Here is a 21,059-nt window from a genome sequence, read left to right on the forward strand (position 1 = left end):
ATTGCACATGTGAAAACCATGTGTATCCCAACCAGCCCAGCACCCCACTTCTAAACCTCGTGCACATTAGTATATATAATACCGCAATAATAAAGCTATGATAATTCTATAATAAAGCTATTATACCAAAGCTATAATAAAGCTATAATACTAAGGCTGTTATAAAGCCATCCTGACTAACATTTTTGTTGAAGAAGGAGGACATAGTGCATAGCAGCATGACAGAGTATAGCAATAGGCACCATAGCCCAGTTGGGCAAGCACCCTTGTCTATCAAGATGCTAGTAAACTAGTGAGTGTCAGTAATACTGACTATCATGGAACATTTTTAAAAGACAAGGTAAACCCAATCGGGGTTATTAACAGCTAAACAGGGTTATTAACAGCTATACAGGGACGCATTACCACTGTGTCAAAAAATGCTACCCTGCTGTAGGATAGAAAGAGAGAGAGATGCATTAACACTGAACCCTTAGTCCGGGACTCCCTGCGGCCATGTTCTTTTATTCTTCCCGGATCTCTGGGGCTTCGGCTTCATCCATCTAGACGCCTGGGGAAGCGGTGGAAGATCATCCGCGGGCAGGACAGGTAGCCAGGAGGGAATCTCCACCGGAGGTTGTTGAAGCGCTTCCCAAACGGGTGGTAAGTCCTCCGGTAAACGGACCGTGTGGCGGCGGTTCCCTATCGTGATTGAAATCCCAAAGGGGAAGAGCCATCTGTATGGGATTTTGGACGACCGCAGGAGGTCAGTGAGAGGCTTCAGTAATCGCCGTTTTTGCAACGTGGATGCAGCTAGGTCTTGGTAGATTTGCACTTGCACTCCTTGAAGTTTCACTTCCCCTTGCTTCCTAGCTGCTTGGAGAATTAATTCGGTGTCTCTGAAGCTTAAGATACCGCAAATTATATCTCTCGGGTTGTCTCTGGTCATTGGTTTCGGCTTCAATGCTCTATGCACCCTTTCCACAGTAATATGTGGCGCCTGTTCTGGGCCTAGTAGCGTACTAAAGAGGGAGTCCATGACTTGAAAAAGATCTTCCTTATCCTCCGCCTCTGGGAGCCTCCTGAGCCTGATATTCCTTCTTCTATTTCTGTTCTCCTGGTCTTCCATCTGAAGCAGGAGCGTGTTCATCGCCCTGGCATGCGAGATCAAGGAATCTTTTACAGACGCATTAAAGGTTAGTATGGCGTCCTGTGATTGCTCAAGCGCCTCGACGCGGTCACCTATGTGGTGCACGTCTGCTTTGATCGCCCCTAGATCCGCGGCCAGAGGGGCTAGGGCTCGTTGCAAAGCCTCCTCAAGGATTTCCCTGGTGAGCCCTGACCTTTCGTCAATGTGCGATGTCCCATCATCTTCCGGAATCTGGGCAATAGCATGGTCTCCTGTGGCCGCGCCGGGAGGTTTTGGCGCCATCTTAGAAGGTCGTGCCGGTGGCTGTGCTGCGGATTTACTTAGGAATCTGTCCATCTCTGGGCTGGGGTTCGGGTCCTCTCTGCGTCCCGGTGCAGTCTGCATGCAATCCTTTGACTGTATCTTCATGCCGAGGGCAGGATAGCGCTAAAAATGAGGTTTAGACGGGTGTTGGTGGCGAGAGCTCTGCTAACAAGCAGCCGCCATCTAGCTCGGTCAGGCCACGCCCCCCCGAGGTGGACTTTTTAAAGGGACAGTAACAGATCTTTGAGAGCCAGAATTCTTGCTGTTTCTCAGGTGTTCAAATACTTATGTTCAGCAGTGCAAGATAAATACATTCTTTAAAAATCATACAATGTGATTTCCTGAATTTTTTTATTTTATTTGTTCTCTTAGAGTGGGAATGCACCTACAATGTGAATTTCAGACCCCTCCATGATTTCTAAGTGGGAGAACTTTCAGAATCGTAGGGTGTTCAAATACTTCTGTTCCTCACTGTATATATCAGCAAGAAGTTGCAGAGAGGTGCGAGATCATACAGCCTGAGTGCTAAGAGAAAACCAGCCGATTTGAGTGTGAGTGGAGAAGAACACTGAAATTAGTATGACCTTCTCGATTATATCCAGTAATAATTATCACCACAGACGGCACCTTGGTCCTCCTGTGAAGCATCGTTGTAGTTCACTTGCTTGCGGATTCTTTTTCCTTTTCCAAGATTCCTTGCCAGATCTTCCTGCTGCTGTTCATAATGATGACGAAGGAGCTTCTCCCAATAATCAGGATCGACATTCTCTTCTTGTTTAATAATTTCCCGTTCAACCTCCTCCTAAAGTTTGGTGAGATAATAACATGATGAGGACTCCCATGATTTCATGTCTAGCTTCTTGTCTGAATCATTTGCACAGAAGTAAAGATTGTCCCATTGCTAACAATGCCATTAGGCGACATTCACACGACCGTATTTCCGGTCCGTGTCTGATCTGCATTTTTTGCGGCCTGCACACAGACCCATTCATTTCTGTATCATCGGTGTGCAGCAGTGTCGCAAATTATAGAACATATCTTATTCTTGCAGAAAACAATGGGCATTTTTACAATGGGTGCACACAGATCGCATCAATATTTTCCAGATCTGCAATTTGCGGACAGCAAAACAGAAACAGTCTCTTGAATACAGCCTTAGATAGAAGATCAGACTCAATATACTGTAGTTCCACCATTACAGCTGAAACAATGGTTGTCACCCAGCCGGCTAGTTATGCAGGGCACTGGGCTGATAGATCAAAGAAGGTGACAACCCCTCCTGAGATCGCATTGGTGACGTTACTGGTTGTCACCCCACTTTCTCAGGTAGCTCTAATTATTAAACCTCCTTCTAATCTGCTGTATAAACCTCTCAGCAATGCATCGCGTTATAGCTCAAAGTCTATTACTCTTTATGGTTCCTTATTAAAATTTCTACTATACTTTATCACTTTTCAAGATCTCTGCTTACAGTAACTGAATGAGAACCTTCATTGTTTACATTGAGATGATGGACATCAGTCATGTGTGTCCATCTCACAGGTACAACGCTCATTACAAGACAGTGCTGCGATAATGGGAAAGCCATGTGGCGCGGGTGCAGAGTGGGTAAAACTGCGCTGACATGCAGCTTGGAGCGACCTTCAGATCGTTTTTAGTGCCATTTAAACTGCTGTTTAATCGCTAAATTATGCGGCCATTAATGGTCTATTCATCAATGGTCTACAATTTTGATGGTGATTTTACTCCTCTCCTTGTAGCCCAATCCTTAAAGTGTAACTGTCATACTTTTTTTTCTTTTTTTTATGAATCGGGACAGTAATACTGACCATTTTTGTAATATACTTTAATTACTGAAATTGTACATTTCTATTAGAAAAATAGCTGTAAAGTGGCCCATTTTGAGCCTTAGCAACGCTCCTCTGTCTTCTGTTTACACAACAGTGGAGACTTGCTAACATTGACTGTGTTATCTAAACAGAAGACAGAGTATATTACAAAAATGTTTACACTTTAACCCCTGGAAGTAAACAATCAAGGCTGCCATTTATTGACGGCAACCAGAGATCTTGCAAACCATTAGTAATTATTCAACAAACCAGATCAGAAGATGGCAGAACTTCTACTTATAATAACGTATAATTCTATGGATTTATTCTATTAAAGGTAAGTAAACAGGGGCTACCACTCCGTCATCTTCTCGCACGACATACTGCGCCACTTTGAAAGAACTCAGATATTCATTCATGTTCTGGATTTCTGTGTCCTCGGTGGCGTCCTGGTTTCTATCCAGAAGTTTCGAGATGGCACCATCATCATAATGGATGACACTGCTGTCTTCAACGTCCTTATTGTCACCTAAAAATGTTCAACACAGAGAAGTTATCACCAAGCACTGGAATATGCAAACAGGACATGATCATGGGAGTTGTAGTCATCAAGACCTGAAATTCAAAGGAGGGTTAACTCCGGTTAGTTCTAGTTCAGAAAAACTGCAGGTTTATGGAAGCCAACGTCATACTATTGCAAGGCACAGATAAGGGGATGTCCACCTACAAATGAGGGCTTAAAGGGCTACTCCTGACACAGTGGATAAACTATTTGTAAGTTACATAATAAATTCTGGATTTCCCTCCCATCATTCCATGGGTGGGAGCACATATTTCCTTGGAGGAGTTTTTTCTGTGCCCACTGTCGCCCTCTAGTGAGCGCAAAATGTATGAACTGCCAGTAAAAGACAGGAGAGTCGGTGAGTACTGAGTAGTTGCTACTCACCGACTCTCCTGTCTTTTACTGACAGTTCATACATTTTGCGCTCACTAGAGGGCGACAGTAGGCACAGAAAAAAACTCCTCCAACCTGCCGTTGTGGCTCTGGACACTCTTTTGGTGCACAGAGGTGGTTGGAAGCCACCACTTTCTATGGAACTGGAACGGTGGTAGAATATTCATTTCCATCTGGAGTTGCCCTTTAAGGGTAACTGTGCTCTGTAAATCCACCTGGTGTTATTTTGTTAATTTCATTGGACAATCTTAAACAACAACCCACTGAGGGGCACTGACAACAGCCAACAGGAATGGTTGTCAGACAGTAACTGATCTTGAGACGGAGACCTGGGTAATTTCACATGTAACGGTTTTCACTAATAGTATTGAATTTGAAACATGTTTTTCCTGGTTAGGTAAAAATCTCATCTATTGTGGACATCCCCTTTAATTAGAGTAGCATAACACGCATATCTAGACACAAAATAGCATGATATAAACAGCCGCATCCAAGCGTAATGGTGCTGATGAGCGGGCGGCCCACACAGCCACGGAAATGACAGAACAAGTCATGGCAGTGACAAAGCTGGTGTTGCATTTGCAGCTGTGGAAAATAGCAACACACTTAAAATTCACATAGGGCGTGCAGACCGCTAGTAGTTGTATTCCATGTGTATGCCATTAACGGGAGCGCCAGGAATACGTGAGAATCCCATCTAGACTACTTTCACATGGACGCGAAAAATGGCCCTGTGACTGGAGTTTTTGTAACGTCCATTTTTAGAAGCAATTGAAGTCTATGGGGCTATTCACATTGCCGTTTTTTTAGCTGCCAGTAAATAGCGTCCGTCCAAAAAACAGAACATGTCCTAGTTTTGGCCGTTTTCACTGCCAGAAGACCCCATTTTTAAAGGTCTTTTAGACAGGAGTGCCCCTGTCTAACAGCCGTTAAAAACGGACAGACAGAAAACGGATGCACAAATGGTTGAAAAATGGCCATAAAAAACTGACAGCGTGTGGTGTCGGCTTTTTCGTTTCACTGTTGCGTACATTTACCCTTAGTTATCCACTGAGGTCCTTCAGCAGCTCTAACGGATCCGTTATGCTTGCCCACAGACTTCTATTAGGACGGAGCAAATCAGAATGCCTCTTAAAGGCTTCCGTTTTGCATTCCGTATGGCCATTCCGTTATAAACTGAACCTATAACGGAATGGCATAGCGCTAGTGCGAACCCACCCTTAGGCTACATGCACACGACCGCACCGTGTTTTGCAGTCCGCAAATTGCAGATCTGCAAAACACGGATGCCGCCCGTGTGCGTTCCGCAATTTGTGGAACAGAAGCAGCTGCCTATAAGGCCTCCTGTACACAAAAGTTTGTTTTTTCTGTTTCCGTTCCGTTTTTGCGGGTTCCGTGTGCATTCCATTCCATTCATTTCAATGGTTCCGCACAAAAAAACGGAATGTACTCCGTATGCATTCCGTTTCCGTATTTATGTTCCATTCAAGGATAGAACATGTCCTATCATTGCCCGCAAATCACGTTCCGTGGCTCCATTCAAGTCAATGGTTCCGCAAAAAAATCTGAATTCATACGGAATGCATCCGTATTTCTTCCGTATCCGTTCCGTTTCTGCGGAACCATCTATTGAAAATGTTATGCCCAGCCCAATTTTTGTATGTACTTACTGTTTTTAAACATTATTGTATGCTTCCGTTTCCCGCAAAAAAATGGATCACAAACGGAAACGCGGAACGGCAAAACGGAACGGATACACTACTGAAACAAAAAAAAAATGAAGAACTCATCTGTTTAAAATGGACCGCAAAACCATACGTGTGCAGGAGGCCTAATAGAAATGCCTATTCTTGTCTGCAAAACAGACAATAGGACATGTTCTTTTTTTAAAAAAAATAATACTTACCTCACCACAGGACCTGATGTTCCCTACTTTGTGATGTCACACCGCTGTTAGACGTGTGTACGTATGTTTAAGCCGCCATTAAAAATGGGCCCTTGAGTTCAATGGGGTCCATCTGTCCGTGAAAACGGTCAAAAATAGGACATGTCCTATTTTTGGATGGACAGTATTCACTGGCTGTGAAAAAAAAACGCAGTTTGAATACCCCCATAGACTGCAATGGTTCTGAAAACGACCGTCACACCATCTTTCAGTTTCTTGTGAGAGCAGCCTCAGTGTGACTACAGGATCTGACTATACGGGGTTTATTTGTTGTCTGTTACCATGGAGATGCATAGGTTTTCATGGGAGCTGTATAAACAAAATGACTGGGCATCTTTAATTATGATCTACTGCAAAGTGACTTCATTTTTCATTGTAAATGCATTGGGACAATAACAAAAAATATGGTGGCAAAGGTGGACGTATTCTTTAAGTATGGGGGACGGTCTCCAAGGTGTGGCTGTCCAGCTACAGCTATGGAACGTTATATGGCAGCCATTCAAACAATCAGCCGACCTTGCAATGTGTGGATGGACCAGGTCTTCTATTCCGAGAAGGGGACCCTCACGTTAGTGGGGCAGTCATTGCAGGTGCCAAAAGGGGTTGTCATCCAGCTTTATTCAGATTTAGGCAGAATGATCCCCCACTGCTCTCTCGTGTCACAGTAGCTCTAGGATTCCATTCACAAACCAGGATGGACAGTGCTAAATATTATGTCTTGAGAGAAAGCTGTATCACGTGGGATTGTGGGAATACACCGCTAGGTCTACTTAATAGAAAAGACGTGTGATGTAGCTTCCACATGATAATTCTGTTATGCTCCTCTGTAGTCTCCATCCCCTTTCACACATCATGACCTCTGACCTCTATAACATAATCATAGGAGAGGACAGCTCACTGCAAAACCAGCACAATCCTAAAATACTCTGTGCTGCTGGAGACCATGTACAGTATTTTCCACAATGTCTGTAATCTGACACTTGTTCCATTCTCCTCACCTCATGTGACCTACAGCCCTGGTCTAACATAATGATATGAGTGGACGAGTCACTACCTCCTGAAATAATCTGTGCTGCTGCGTGTCTCCATCATCCTATGTCCTATTGTCTCCACTGCACTCCTATTAGCCAATGAGCCCCCTGCCCTTACTAAAGTCACCTCCTCTTCCCACAAGCCCAGCAGTATATGGGTCTCCTGAAATACTCTGTGCTGCTGGGGGCCTTGTTTTCCGCCATCAGTCCCTAATTTACTACTTGTCTCTATTCCCCTTTCCACATAAAGGCCCCGTCCTTGTTAGAAAGTGTCCTCACTAACATAATCAGGTTAATACCACGTCTCCTGAAATACTCTGTGGCGCTGTGAAAGTCTACTTCTTCCATTATCTTTCAGATGTTGCATATTATGGAGTGTGGTCAGTATATTGGAAGGTCCGATCAGGTCAGTACGTTAACTGGGAATTTCAGATAATGTGGTTTTCAATTGTGATTTGCCTCTATGTGAAATTTAGCCTTTTTTTGTAAGCAATATTATGCCGGCATTTAAAGGGCAAGGCGACACTACAGACTAGCCACTGCTCTGCTAGCATCTTAGCCGTCCGACCACAGAGCCGCTCACCAGTTTTCTTGCATATGGTTAAGTTGCCACAGTGATGGTCTGCAGTAAAAAGGAGGGAAGACACAAAAACATCAGTAAAGAAGGGGGAGAGTTAGGCAGTCCTGCACATTGGGCGACGTACGTCACAGTCGCTACATACAGAGCATCACAAGGGATTTCTGACAATGCAAACCACATGAAATCCTCAATAACTTTATTAATACTTTGCTTTTACTGTTTTTGCACTTATTTTCATCTATTTTATGCTGTTCTCTCAAATCTTTCTTAGGGAAGGTTCACATGGAGCTTTTTGGGGAAGGTTTTGAGGCAGATTTATTCAACCTAAGGGTACATTCACACGACCCTATATTGTATTCCGCATCCATTCCGCAATTTCATTCCGCAATTTTGCGGATCGGATGCAGACCCATTAATTTCAATGGGGCCGCAAAAGATGCGGACAGCACACCGTGTGCTGTCCCCATCCGTACTTCCGTTCCGCGGCCCCCGCAAAAAAGATAGAGCATGTCCTATACTCGCCCGCAATTGCAGACAAGAATAGGCATTTCTATCACAGGGCTGGCCATTCTGTTCCTCAAAATGCGGAATGCACACGGCCGGCCGGCAATTTACGGACCGTAAAACACATACGGTCATGTGAATGTCCCATAAGGGTGCATTCACATAAACATGGGACGTCTGTGAGCATTTGGCGGACGGTGGATCGGCAAAGCCTGGGTACCGGCCGTGTGCATCCCGCATACAGCTGCAGACCCACTAATTTAAATGGGTCTGCAATCTGCAAGACGCGGTAAAAGATAGGACATGTTCTATCTTTTGTGGCGTGGAGGTACAGACCTGGACGCACACCGAAAGGGCTTCCGTGTGTTTGTGTGTGCTTCTGGGTCCGTGCCTCCGCTATGCAAAAGTTAGAACATCTCCTCTCATTTGCCGCATCTTGCGGATCGCGGACCCATTGATGTCACCGCAATGCAGGGTGCACACGGCCTGTGCCCGTGTTTTGCAAATCCGCCGTTTGCGTTCTGCAAAATGAGCACGGATGTTTAAATGTTCATGTGAATGTATCCTTAGCCAGAAGTGGATCCAGCAGGGAGGAGAAGTATAAGTCCTTCATTTATATTCCCAATTCCTTTTGAATCCACTGCAGGAAAAACATCCTCCTCCAAAAAATTCTGGGTGAACCTACCCTTGCCTGGTACCTAACCAGCCTGGGAAGTGAGTAATCCACTAGACACCAGGTATGACTAATCCCTTTACCACACTAGACCACTAGGGATTCTTACACTAACCCCTTCCCTGTCCTAAACCACCAGGGATGCCGACATTTATAGTTTTCCCTTGTGTTTGGAGTTTTGGATAATTTGGCATCTACAGGTGAGGCTTATTGGTATGTGTCATGTAAGTAGCGGGTATATACATAGAGAGAGGCATGCCAGTCTACTTCCCGACTCATTGGGGGAGGGCAGAGTACGGACCCCCTCTATAATGTGCATAAGCCATAAAATAAATTATGAAGAGGGCTGACAACACCAACGCCTTTACAAGGCCAACATAACCGGTGGGGTCAGTGCCGAATAACCCTGAGGACCTCATGTATGAAATCTAGTGTGAACAAAACCAGAGACAGATGCCCACTGCAACCAATCAGGATCTAGCATTCATTTGATGTAGCATAGGTTAGAAAATAGAAGCATTTGACTGGTTGCTATAAGCAGATCCTCCATTTTTGTGTTGCACTAGTTTCAGTGCTATTTAGGGATTTAGTATAAAAGTTGTCTCTGAGGAAATGTGGCCTACAAATGAAAAGTAAACTGATTGGTTGCTATGAGGAAGAAAGCCACTTTCCTCAACTCAACAAGTTGTCTACGTCAATTGTAAAAATTGACAAATGGGTATTCTACCACGCTTACCAATGGGGTATGTCCACAGAAGCATTGACTCTGTCCACAAGTGGCACACTATTTAGAGACACACCGTACTGACAAGCAGAATAGTGACACCCGGTTGTCAATCAGACATTTCCAGGAGGGATAATAGAGGAACAGCACAAAACAGGCTTCACCACACAGGAGAGTTGATAGGTCCTCTGAAATCAATAAACATGATGGTGACATGAAGGATGAATGGGGAGTTGAAAGGGTTGTATTACGATTTCTTTACCTTCAACATCATCCTTGAAAAGCTCTTCTGTTCCAAATTTCAATATATCGTCCAGTTCCTGCTTTGACATGGAGCCCGATTTGGACCCCAGACCTGGCCGTACTACTAGATGGGTCAGCATCATTTTCCTCTTTGCCACCTGGGTAATCCTTTCCTCTACGGAGGCTCTAGTGACAAACCGATATATCATGACTTTTCTATTCTGCCCGATTCTGTGAGCACGGCTGAAAGCCTGTAGAGAAGGGTTCTTCATGAGTGTCTCCAGGAAATTTCTCCAGTAACATGTTTCCATTTTTTTCAACGTATGGTGTATTATGAGGAGCCAATATGGTGGCACATGGCGTGCCTGAGGATATATATGAGGCCCAACTAAAGGACCAGAGATGAAAATTATTTTCAATTTCCCAAGCTAATGACATTGACCTATCCTCAGGATAGGTCAAACCTGAGTCATTGACCAACAAGCAACTTAAGCAGGAAGGAATCATGACTTTAGATGGGAAAAAATTCTGAATATTCTAAAAAATGAATATATAGCACTATATCGAATATATTCATTTTTTCAAATATTCGTAATATTCTAAAACAAGATTATATAGCAATATAGCGAATATTCAAAAAAAATAACTAATATTGAGCAATTTGGCTAATATAGTGCTATAATTTTCTTTGTCTAATAGTTGTCATTTTTTTTTCATCTGAAGTTCAGATTGGAAAAAAATTACAACTATAAAAAAAAAAAAATTATAGCACTATATTAGCGAAATTGCTCAATATTCGTTTTTTTTTTTTTTTGAATATTCGCTATATTGCTATATAATCTTGTTTTAGAGTATTACGAGTATTCAAAAAAAACTAATATATAGCACTATATCGAATATATTCATTTTTTTGAATATTCATCTTTTTTTCGATCTGAAGTCAGGAATCATGACTTCAGATGGGAAAAAATTACGAATATTCTAAAAAACAAATCTAAATCTGGGGCTGGAATTAGCACTGTGAATGGAACATAAAGCTCAGCTCAGTTCAAAGTGTAGTGGTCATGCTGGGTTACTGCAGCTCTGGTTCCACTGAAATCAATGGGAGCTAAGCTGCAGTAACCCAGCATGATCACTACACTTTGAACTGAGCTGTAGTTCATGTTCCATTCACAGTGCTAGTTCTAGGGCCCGCGGCAGTGAGCACTAATCAGATATTAAAGGGTGTATAGGGGATAACTATCGGAATGGGGGCCTTGAACCCTCTGGAACGCTGTACTCGGCTATCTCCGGTGCTCCCATAGAAATTAATGGAGCCGCAGAGCACTTTTCTGACCAGCCACTCTGTGGATTCCACGGGGGCTCCACAGGGTACACCCTCACGACCGGTGAGGTCCTCCACCAATCTGATAGATATCCCCTATCCTCTGGAATACCCTATTGAGGATAGGCCATCAATATCAGGAGCCTGGAAACCCCTTTAAATTAAGAAGAATGGAGGAGATTTACTAGTACTGGTGCACCATACAAGCATTGCGCCAAGATCTGCCCCTCTGCATTGTGCGCAAGACTTATCTGGTGTAAACTAAAACACAACATTTCTCTATGCACAGAAGTTACACCAATTTTCATCAATAAATCATCCCCAAGGGACATTGTTTCTGTCCATAAAATGAGTAATGATTATTTAATTGACCTGTATATCGTTGTGCGGGTTCCAGTCTGAGTCATAAATAATGACAGTATCTGCAGTAGCTAAATTTATTCCTAATCCTCCAGCTCGGGTAGACAATAAAAAACAAAACTGCTGAGCACCTGGAGCTAAAAGAGAGAGAAGACACATTAGCGAAATACAGCGTTCTTAATAATGGTGAATATGTCACAAATCAAATGATTTAGAGTGAAAGCAGCTGTCGAATTAAGAAGTCCCAAAGAGGAGATACCCTGTTTGCTGAACATAGACAAACCACCTAATACATTTTATTTTATCCAATAAAACAGTTCTAAACAGCACCATAGTCACTTTCATAGATTTAGCAACAAGATTTTGGTAACATGCAGCTAATTTGCTTGGTGGAATTTAATTCATTGCTGTAACTTGCTCCCTGGAGAGGGGTAGAAAGAGCTGCCTCGTTCAAAGTCTGGACACAGAGTAGTTCACATGACTGCTTTGGTGACCACATACTGTTATGGCCATGATATATCAACCTGCATTCAGTCAAAATCATCTCAAAAATCTTAAAAATCTTAGGTTAGACATTGGGCTCAGTAGTAGCTTTTGCACAAAGGGCCTTGTAATGTCTATTGCTCAGACCAAATGTCTTAGAATTGTATTCCAAGTAGAAGTGGATATGTTGCCGGGCACAGCCTGATAAAAGGCTTTCGGCTAAGTAGATTACATAAAAGCCACTAACAACATTAAGCCTGGGTTGAGCTGTATATTGATTTTTATATGAAAATGACAGCAGCCATTTTGACATTCTTTACTATTGACCTAGTGTGAACTGCTGTTGCAGTAGTTGGATATGGGTTTAGAAGCCAACATCTTTCATGCTGCAGATCCTTCAATGCTGCAGAAGGAAATGAACAAGCTGCTCTTCAAATTTAAACCTTCAGCAACTTAAGAAAATTATTCCATCCATTCAGTTCTATTTTCTTCCCTATAGGTGGTAGTATTATATTGTCCAGGCATTAGTAGATCCAATGTCCTCCAAGGTTAGGTATCTCCACTGAAGATTAAAAGGGCATTCTGGGCTCCACATATCGATAACTTATCCTAAGGTAGGGGTCCGACACACGGCACCACTGTTCCCTGCAGCCTCCAGCTCCTGATCTAGCACCTTGAACGCAGCCAGAAACACAGCTCCATCCTCCGAGTAGAGGACATGCCAGGTTACTACAGCTCAGCTCCCATTGCCTTGAGGATAGGTTATCAATATGTGGAAGGACCTTTTAAAGAAATGTGTGCTTTAGAAAGGCCATTTACAAAAATAATGATTAGGGTGATCTCAACGAGGGCCATCATCAATCAATCATTCATGGATTCCATGTAATGCTTCAATCTTTTTGTGGTGGCACTGCAGGGGACTGAAAACTTGCCTCCATGTACCCCTGCAGATGACAGTTGGGGGTCCCAGCAGCAGAACAACCTGTGATCAGCTCATTTTTGATGGAAACTTCTAAAAAAACATTGTAAATAACAGACAGACAATCTCTGTAACTGCTTAGTGCCATCTGCCATATATTTACAGCGGATGTGTCCATGGAGTGAGCTCAGGAGATGAGCCTCCTCCCTACTCATGAGTATCTGCAGCAACGGCCTGGATTGGCGATAACTCACCTCACTGGCTTCTATATGATGTGACTACAGGGTCCCTCTAGTGGGACTAAAAAAATATGTACAAAAGAATAATAGAATGGTAAAAAATATTAAAACACAAATATTAAAATCTCAAATAAAAACCTTTTTTCCATATCTTATGTACAAGTATAAACAATAAAAAAAAGTACGGTAAATATAATTGATATTGGCGTGTCTGTAACAGTCCAAACTATTAAGATATCATGTTATTTATTCCACATGGTAAAAGGAAAAAATAATGCCAGAACGGCATTTTTTGTTGTTGTTACCTTGCCCCCAAGAAGAAAATTAGAATAACAAGAGAACAAAAAGTCATATGTACCTCAAAATATTAACAATAAAAACTACAGCACAGGCTGCAAAGATTATGGTTGGCAGAATATGGAGGCACAAAACATTTGCTATTAAGGGGGTTGTTCAGCCCCTTGAAATTTTTACCAAAAGCTTAACATGAGTAATAATAAGCTAACCCAGGGATGCTCAACCTGCGGCCCTCCAGCTGTTGTAAAACTACAACTCCCACCATGCCCTGCTGTAGGCTGATAGTTGTAGACTGTCCGGGCATGCTGGGAGTTGTAGTTTTGCAACAGCTGTTGGGCCGCAGGTTGCGCATCCCTGACCTAACCGATCCCCTGACCCTTGGGTGCTGCCATTTCCCAGGTCCCCCACTGTTTCCTTTTCCTTGGCTGCAATGGTCATATGTCCACATCGAAATGTCATAGTTGGAGGCCACTCTGTATTAACACCACCCATTATTTGCTGCAACACTCCAGTCCTACTTGGTGCAGGTGTTCAGAGACTATTTGAGTAACAAAGTAGTACCATTAAACCTGTCAATTGCCTCCTGACGCAGCCCTCCTGTAATTCCTCCATCTATTCGCTCGTACTTATAGCCTTCATACTCAAGAAAGTCTTCAAGTAAATCCAGCATTTTAGTCATCTATAAAAGTAAGATGAGTCAGTATATGTGCATAGAGAGTTATACCAGATATATCATCTATACCTTTAGATTGTGTCTCCATCTTAGTTGGGTTTGACATTTATCTATTTAAAGGGCTTCTGTCACCCCACTAAACTGTTTTGTTTTTTTTTGGTTACTTTTAATCCCTATACTGCCATTTATGCATACATACTGTAATTAATCATTTTGGTTCAGCAGATTATGTTAAAAATGTACTTTTAAAATATGCAAATTACCTTGCTACCAGCAAGTAGGGCGGCTACTTGCTGGTAGCAGCCGCATCCTCCTATCCTAAAGACACCCCCTCCGCATGTTGATTGACAGGGCCAGCGGACGGGATCTCTCTCTGCTGGCCCTGTCTGCTATCAAGATCTCGCGCCTGCGCCGTACCTGTCTTCAGTCGGCGCAGGCGCACTGAGAGGCGGACGCTCGCTCGGCCGCTCCATCCTCAATGCGCCTGCGCCGATGACGTCACATCTACACCCGGCGCAGGCGCATTGAGGAAGGAGCGCCGAGCGAGCGTCCCCCTTCTCAATGCGCCTGGTGTAGATGAGAAGGATGCTTAAAGGGGTTTTCAAAGACTTTAATAATGATGACCTACCTTCAGGATAGGTCATCAGTATCTGATCGGTGGGGGTCCGACACCCAGGACCCCCGCTGATCAGCTGATTGAGAAGGCAGCGGTGCTCGCAGTAGTGCAGCAGACTTCCCTCTGCTTTGCCAAGGCCAGTGACAACACTTCATCTGTCACGTGGCCTAGGCACAACTCACCCTTATTCCAGTGAATGGAGCTAAGCGCAATACCAAGCACTATACAATGTACGGCGCTGTGCTTAATGAGCACGAAGAAGGCCTCGGCCCTCACAGGAGAGCCGGTGCCTTCCCAAACAGCTGATCAGGGGGGGTCCCAGGTGTTGAACCCCCACCAATCAGATACTGATGACCTATCCTGTGGATAGGTCATCAGTATTTAAGTCTTGGAAAACCTTTTTAAGGAATTAGGACAGGTACGCGTTAAAAACTACTTCCAAGACTTTTTGATCTCTTAAAGCCTACACCTAAAAGTATAAGTCAATTAAGTTTATAATGCAGACCAATGAGTGATCTGACCCTACCACATAAGACCCTACAGGGGCTCGCATGATTTCTGCTAAAAATAAGATACCTGTGAAAAAATGAGGACTCTGTGTCCTTCATCCTTTAACTTTTTCAACATCTTCTGTAGCAGCATCAATTTTCCAGACGATTTCACTAAGGAACTCCCATCATAAGATCCATTTGGCAAGACTGGAGCCTCCTAAATGAAAATACATATATTGAAGGAAAGTGGAGATCTTCTAGCCTTTTAAGCAGACCCAACAGATTAAAGTCTAAATGTCAAATTTACTACTTATGTGACTTGACCTAAAAAAAAGCTGATATGAACCATACAAGTTCTATATAGGACACAACAGACCCATATGTATGCACAGTTTAATGGCATAGCCCATGGATGTGTCCTATGTAAAACATCCAAAGCCTACTCAAATAGGACTTCACATGGTGTCTGTCATATGTCCCAATCCATTCAGTAGGCAACCACGTTCTATGCCATAGATCATGGATTCTCAGAGGGTCATTTATTAAGGCCAACGTTTTAGACACTGGTCTTAATATCCCCTATAGCTGGCGGTGGATCTACATAACTTCAGCGCATCCGGCAATGATTCTAAATTTAAGACCGCTTCCTTGCTTGTATTACATTTAGACCATTTTCTACGCCTAAACCAGGAGTAGAAAATTATGAATGAGATGGGCCTGCCGACTCACCCCCTTCCCCACCACACCCACTTTTTTAGACCTGGCGTGAGCGGAGAATAAGTCACAGATTCTGCTGCTCCATGGCATGTGACAAAAGTGGCGTATATCTGGTCATAATTGACCCCCTCAGTGTTTATAAGCCAAGCACCCCCCCAAGTCAATTAAATAACAAAGTCACAGCGGGAGTACCCACTAGAGGCATGGCTTGCACCCCTATGGGGTTCAAACCTAGGGTATGGGATATGTACCACCCAGGTCAATTATACATAAGATACATCCATGGGCTGAACCTGCAGTAGTCAATTGGCTGCCCACAAAACCCAGCACCTGGTCCTATGACATATAACTCCGCTCGTAAATTCCGAGAGACGTTACACATGGGGGGAAGGGTGTCAGGTAACTGATGCCGTGTTTAGCCCTATACGGTTAGTACATGGAAGAACTTTGCAGGTTACATCTATGCGGTATACCAGTCCACAATTCAGATCTTAAAAAAAGGTTCTGCATGGCTATTTTTTACCCTGTGTACTCAGATATTCACTCATCATTGGTGCAAGGCATATTATACTCCATTGTAGGGCGAGGTCATGCAACACATCTGTAATATCCAGCTGCGCTATTGAGTTAATCGATCAAACTCTGTTAAAAGATTACCCATCCATTGCAGCTAGAAGACACAGTGACTGCATTAGGCTCAGGGCTGAGCTCACTGGTAATGGAATATGACCAATGACCCTTTAATAGCTGAGGCTTTGGTGCAGTGCAGCAATAATTTAGAAGCCACCAAAGCCCCAGACTGAGGCCTGTAGCTTTAAGACAATATGAATGATGACCATTGTTAATATAGGTCACCCTTTTTAGAATGAATCCGTCTTTAGCCAAGCCTATGGGGGTAGATTAGAATTAACTCATCTTTAGCCAAGCCTGTGGGGGTACACAAGGGTATGTCAGACACATGGATGCCCCCTTATGAAGTTATATAAAGCTATGCACTTAGGATAGGAAATCAAATGTCACCATAAGACACTAAGGGGCACATTCATTAAGACTGGCAGTATAGGATGTCGGTCTTAATAAACCCCTGTGCTGGCGCAGGCCTCTCCATAACTTCTGCGCATTCAGTACCAGTTCTAAATGTAAGCCTGGTTCTTAGCTGTCTTAAATTTAGACCATTTTCTACGCCTAAAACAGGCACAATTTTAGACCTGGCGTGAGCAGGGCAAAGTTGCAGATAGCGGCGCAACTAACCGTTGCGCCACCATCTGCGCCTGAAATACGCCTAATTTAGGCTACTTTCACACCAGCGTTTTTGGTTGTATTATCTCTAAAATAGTCAAGACGGATCAGTCTCTAAAACCAGTGAAAGTCAATGGGGGGGGGGGGGGGGCGGATCCGTTTTCTTTTGTGTCCACTGCATTTAGCGTTATTCTGTCCGCGATGGGGACGCAGCCAAACGGAACTGAATGCATTCTGGTGCATTCCGTTTCGTTCAGTTTTGTCCCCATTGACAATGAATGGGAACAAAACGGAAGCGTTTCCCCCTGCTATTGATATCCTATGACAGATCTCAATAGCGGAAAGAGAAAGCGCAAGTGTGAAAGTAGCCTTCGGTGTATTTCAGTATAGTAAATGACCCCCTAAATGTGAAAATACTGGGTAATACTAAAGATGGTACTAACAGAGCCCCAGTGGCTGACCAGAACGATGGCTGATCTTACCACAGCAGCAACAGGAAAGAGGTACGGGTGGTTGCAGCACTTCTTTAAATCCATCATTATATTCAGCAAGGAGACCTGGTTTCCACCTCCTTTGGAATTCAAGGCTTCAAAATTTCTGGTTAAAATGAACTTATAATACTTCCTAGATCAAAGTCACAAAAAAAGATTAAAAAAACACATAAACTGAAATAGGTAAATGATAAAGGTGCAGGTGATGTCCATAGGTAGTTTTCTCCATGCATATTTTGTCACAAATCGCTGTGCTACACGGAGACGCCATAATGTGTGTCTAACAAGAAACTACAAAAATAGCTTTTTACTATATAAACATCTCACTAAAATAAACACATAAAACAGCAAACGGAAAGAAGAAGAGAAAGTGATTGAAGTCTGGTGTCATGCAGCATCTCACTCACTTCTGCATTTGGCTAAGCTCCACTCGCACTATTAGTTCTGTTTTGGCTGGCATGTTCTTGAAGACATCTGCTTTCAGCCTCCGCAGCATGTGAGGCCCTAGTAAGTCATGAAGTTTTTTAATTTGGTCTTCCTTAGAGATGTCAGCAAATTCTTCCAGGAAGCCATCCAGATTGCTGAGAGGGAAACATCACATAAAAAGTATGTAAAGCGTTTGCATACAGAAAGATGAATTTGTGGCACGGCTCCAACACTCCGAGGGATGAAAAGCTAGCAAATGGAGGCATCCTCAGCGAAGACAGGAACAGGAACCATCATGTGGACCAATGCCAGGTCAAATGGGCTTTAAGGTCAAGAGACATGGTGGCAGAATGGTACATTGGATTACCCTATGGGCTAATATGGTTGTGACCCCGAGGAGGGAGATGATAGGCAGACAGAAAGATAGACAGATAGAGGTAGGTAGATAGATAGATAGATAGATAGATAGATAGATAGATAGATAGATGACTCTGATCCAGATTTAGTCAAAATTTCTGTGCAAATCTGGTATATAAATCCGTCTCAATGTAAGCCAATAGTTGGTATGGAGTCAGCGTCTGTCCCTGCACCACATGTATCATCCAGCCTGAGCCCCTGTGATAAATCCAAGGGGATTAGTAAATCTAGGCCTCTGGCTTTGGGGGATTTGCACCTGTATCTGTTTTCATTTGGTGCTGCTGTATGGGAAAAAGATAAATGGATAGATAGATAACAATAAAAAATAGATAGATAGATAGATAGATATAAAAAAGTTGATGTGCAGCACACAAATCGAAAGCGGTGCAATTCCTTGAAGCAGACCACGGACCCGGTCCTATTAGGTATATGTAAAAAAAGCCAAGGCAGCACTCAAGTATCCGTGAAAAAAGGGGATTTTTTTTTCACCCATGTGGAAAACAGCAACGTTTCAGCTCACTCCATGGAGCCTTCGTCAAGCCATAATACATAGTGCAAAATCAGGTGCTTATATAGCATGCATGATTAACAAAAGTGATTACATGATTATACATCTATTTTTACAAAAACACTATTAAGAACAATGTATATCAAGTGTACATAATTATATCTCACTCAAAGCAGACCATATGTCATAAAGTGCTATGTGCCTAAAATTCTAACCATAGGTTCATCTGGTTACAGTGCATAACATCATTGATCAATAATTCTAATCAGGTGTACATGATCGTGCCAATTACACATGCAGCTTGAGACGGCAGGACTCAGTCGGCGTCCGGAATTGAGTAGTACACAGGCGTGGGAAACTCCTCATCCCGCGAGACTATCTATCACATAGAACACATGGACGCCCACATCCAAGATGGCGACCCAGCACCAGACAGAAACTGAGCATGCTCGTACCAGAAACAAGGTGGAAACAGTCTGACACATACACACCATGTGACGAGGTCACATGACCGCCATTCATAGCAATGGACCGATCATACTACACCATTTCTTTAATAGTACCTCAACAGAAGGGAGTCAAACAGTGAAAAACGGGCCAATGGCATCCCGCCACTATCACCGTTGTTCACATACTCCCACATCCTCATATATCAATGGTTATATCTCTAGTGGTCCACATGTCATAGGCAGTCACACTATATCTCAAATGGCGTTGCGTCTCCGCCGGGGGTCACCCGCTCAGAGGCAGCACACCCTGATAGGGGCCACAGGCGCCGCCGTCACTGCGAAGCGACTCTGCATCTCGGTCCCCATCATGAGAAAACCATACAGGGTACTTTTATGTTTTGGAACTCACGAAAGGGTACTGGCAGGTGCCCTTAACGGAGGCTGCCAAAGAGAAAACTGCCTTCATCACGCCTGAGGGGCTGTATCAGTATAAAGTGTTACCCTTTGGTCTGCATGGTGCCCCCGCCACTTTTCAGCGACTAATGGACATTGTGCTTCGTCCACATTGTCGGTACGCTTCGGCTTACCTGGACGATATTGTCATCCACAGTACCGACTGGGAAAGTAACCTACCCAAAGTGCAGGCTGTAGTGGACTCCCTTTCGAAGGCTGGACTAACCGCTAACTCTAAAAAATGTGCGATAGGGTTAGAGGAGTCATCAAACCCCAAGTAAACAAAACAGAGGCGATAAGAAATTTACCCTAACCTGTCACCACTAGGCAAGTAAAGTCATTCCTGGGAATGGTGGGTTATTACATGAGGTTTTTTCCCCACTTTGCTATGGTGGCCGCGCCATTGACAGGGCTCTTGAAAGGACACAAGTCAGTGATGGTTCGCTAGGATGATCGGGCGGAAGATGCTTTCTCCGCTTTGAAGTCGGCCCTGTGTAGATCCTCGGTTTTGGTGACGCCCGACTTCAAAGGGAAGTTTATAGTACAGACCGATGCCTCCGAAGTAGGCCTCTGTGCTGTACTGTCTCAGGAAGTCAACAGGGAGGAGCATCCCATTGTCTTCCTCAGCCATAAGCTCACCCCAGCTGAGACCCCGTATAGTATAGTGGAGAGAGAGAGAGTGCCTGGCCATCAAGTGGGTACTCAAGTCTATTATTTGTTGGGGAGAAAGTTCCGCCTAGTGACTGACCACTCCCCTCTCAAGGGGAGATCCAGGCCAAAGACAGAAATGCCCGGGTCACCCGATGTTTTCTGTCCTTACAAAACTTAAAGTTTTCGGTGGAACACAGGGCATGCCGGTTACAGGGAAACTCAGATGCCCTGTCTCGGGTACACTGTCTGGCGTGTGTTCAGCCACTCAGGGTTGAACAAAGGTATGTGACACAGTGAGGAGTTTTGTCTGGAAAGGCAGGCATTTTCCTCCCAGCATGTGGGCTGGGCTGGTTTCCAGCTAGGTGAGGTCAAATACCAGACCGGAGTTTA

The 21,059-nt window shown here is 43.8% G+C and overlaps 1 protein-coding gene across 8 annotated transcripts in view; it reads right to left on the reverse strand.

Annotated features, from left to right (window-relative positions):
* CHD5 (chromodomain helicase DNA binding protein 5) overlaps positions 1 to 21,059 on the reverse strand; it is a 235,063-nt gene that overhangs the window by 62,248 nt on the left and 151,756 nt on the right. For 6 of the 8 annotated variants that reach the window (XM_040429519.1, XM_040429552.1, XM_040429538.1 and 3 more), the window contains exons 18-26: positions 18,173 to 18,346; positions 17,757 to 17,898; positions 15,404 to 15,535; positions 14,100 to 14,217; positions 11,613 to 11,737; positions 9,936 to 10,167; positions 7,776 to 7,814; positions 3,618 to 3,790; positions 2,060 to 2,234 (exon numbers count right to left, since the gene is read on the reverse strand). In XM_040429519.1, the coding sequence (XP_040285453.1) occupies positions 2,060 to 2,234; positions 3,618 to 3,790; positions 7,776 to 7,814; positions 9,936 to 10,167; positions 11,613 to 11,737; positions 14,100 to 14,217; positions 15,404 to 15,535; positions 17,757 to 17,898; positions 18,173 to 18,346 (1,310 nt within the window). The remainder of the gene's footprint in view (positions 1 to 2,059; positions 2,235 to 3,617; positions 3,791 to 7,775; positions 7,815 to 9,935; positions 10,168 to 11,612; positions 11,738 to 14,099; positions 14,218 to 15,403; positions 15,536 to 17,756; positions 17,899 to 18,172; positions 18,347 to 21,059) is intronic. The other 2 variants (XM_040429570.1, XM_040429528.1) reach the window with 1 other exon arrangement.

The sequence above is a fragment of the Bufo bufo genome, chromosome 1 (assembly GCF_905171765.1).
Source record: "Bufo bufo chromosome 1, aBufBuf1.1, whole genome shotgun sequence".
Classification (NCBI taxonomy): Eukaryota; Metazoa; Chordata; class Amphibia; order Anura; family Bufonidae; genus Bufo; species Bufo bufo.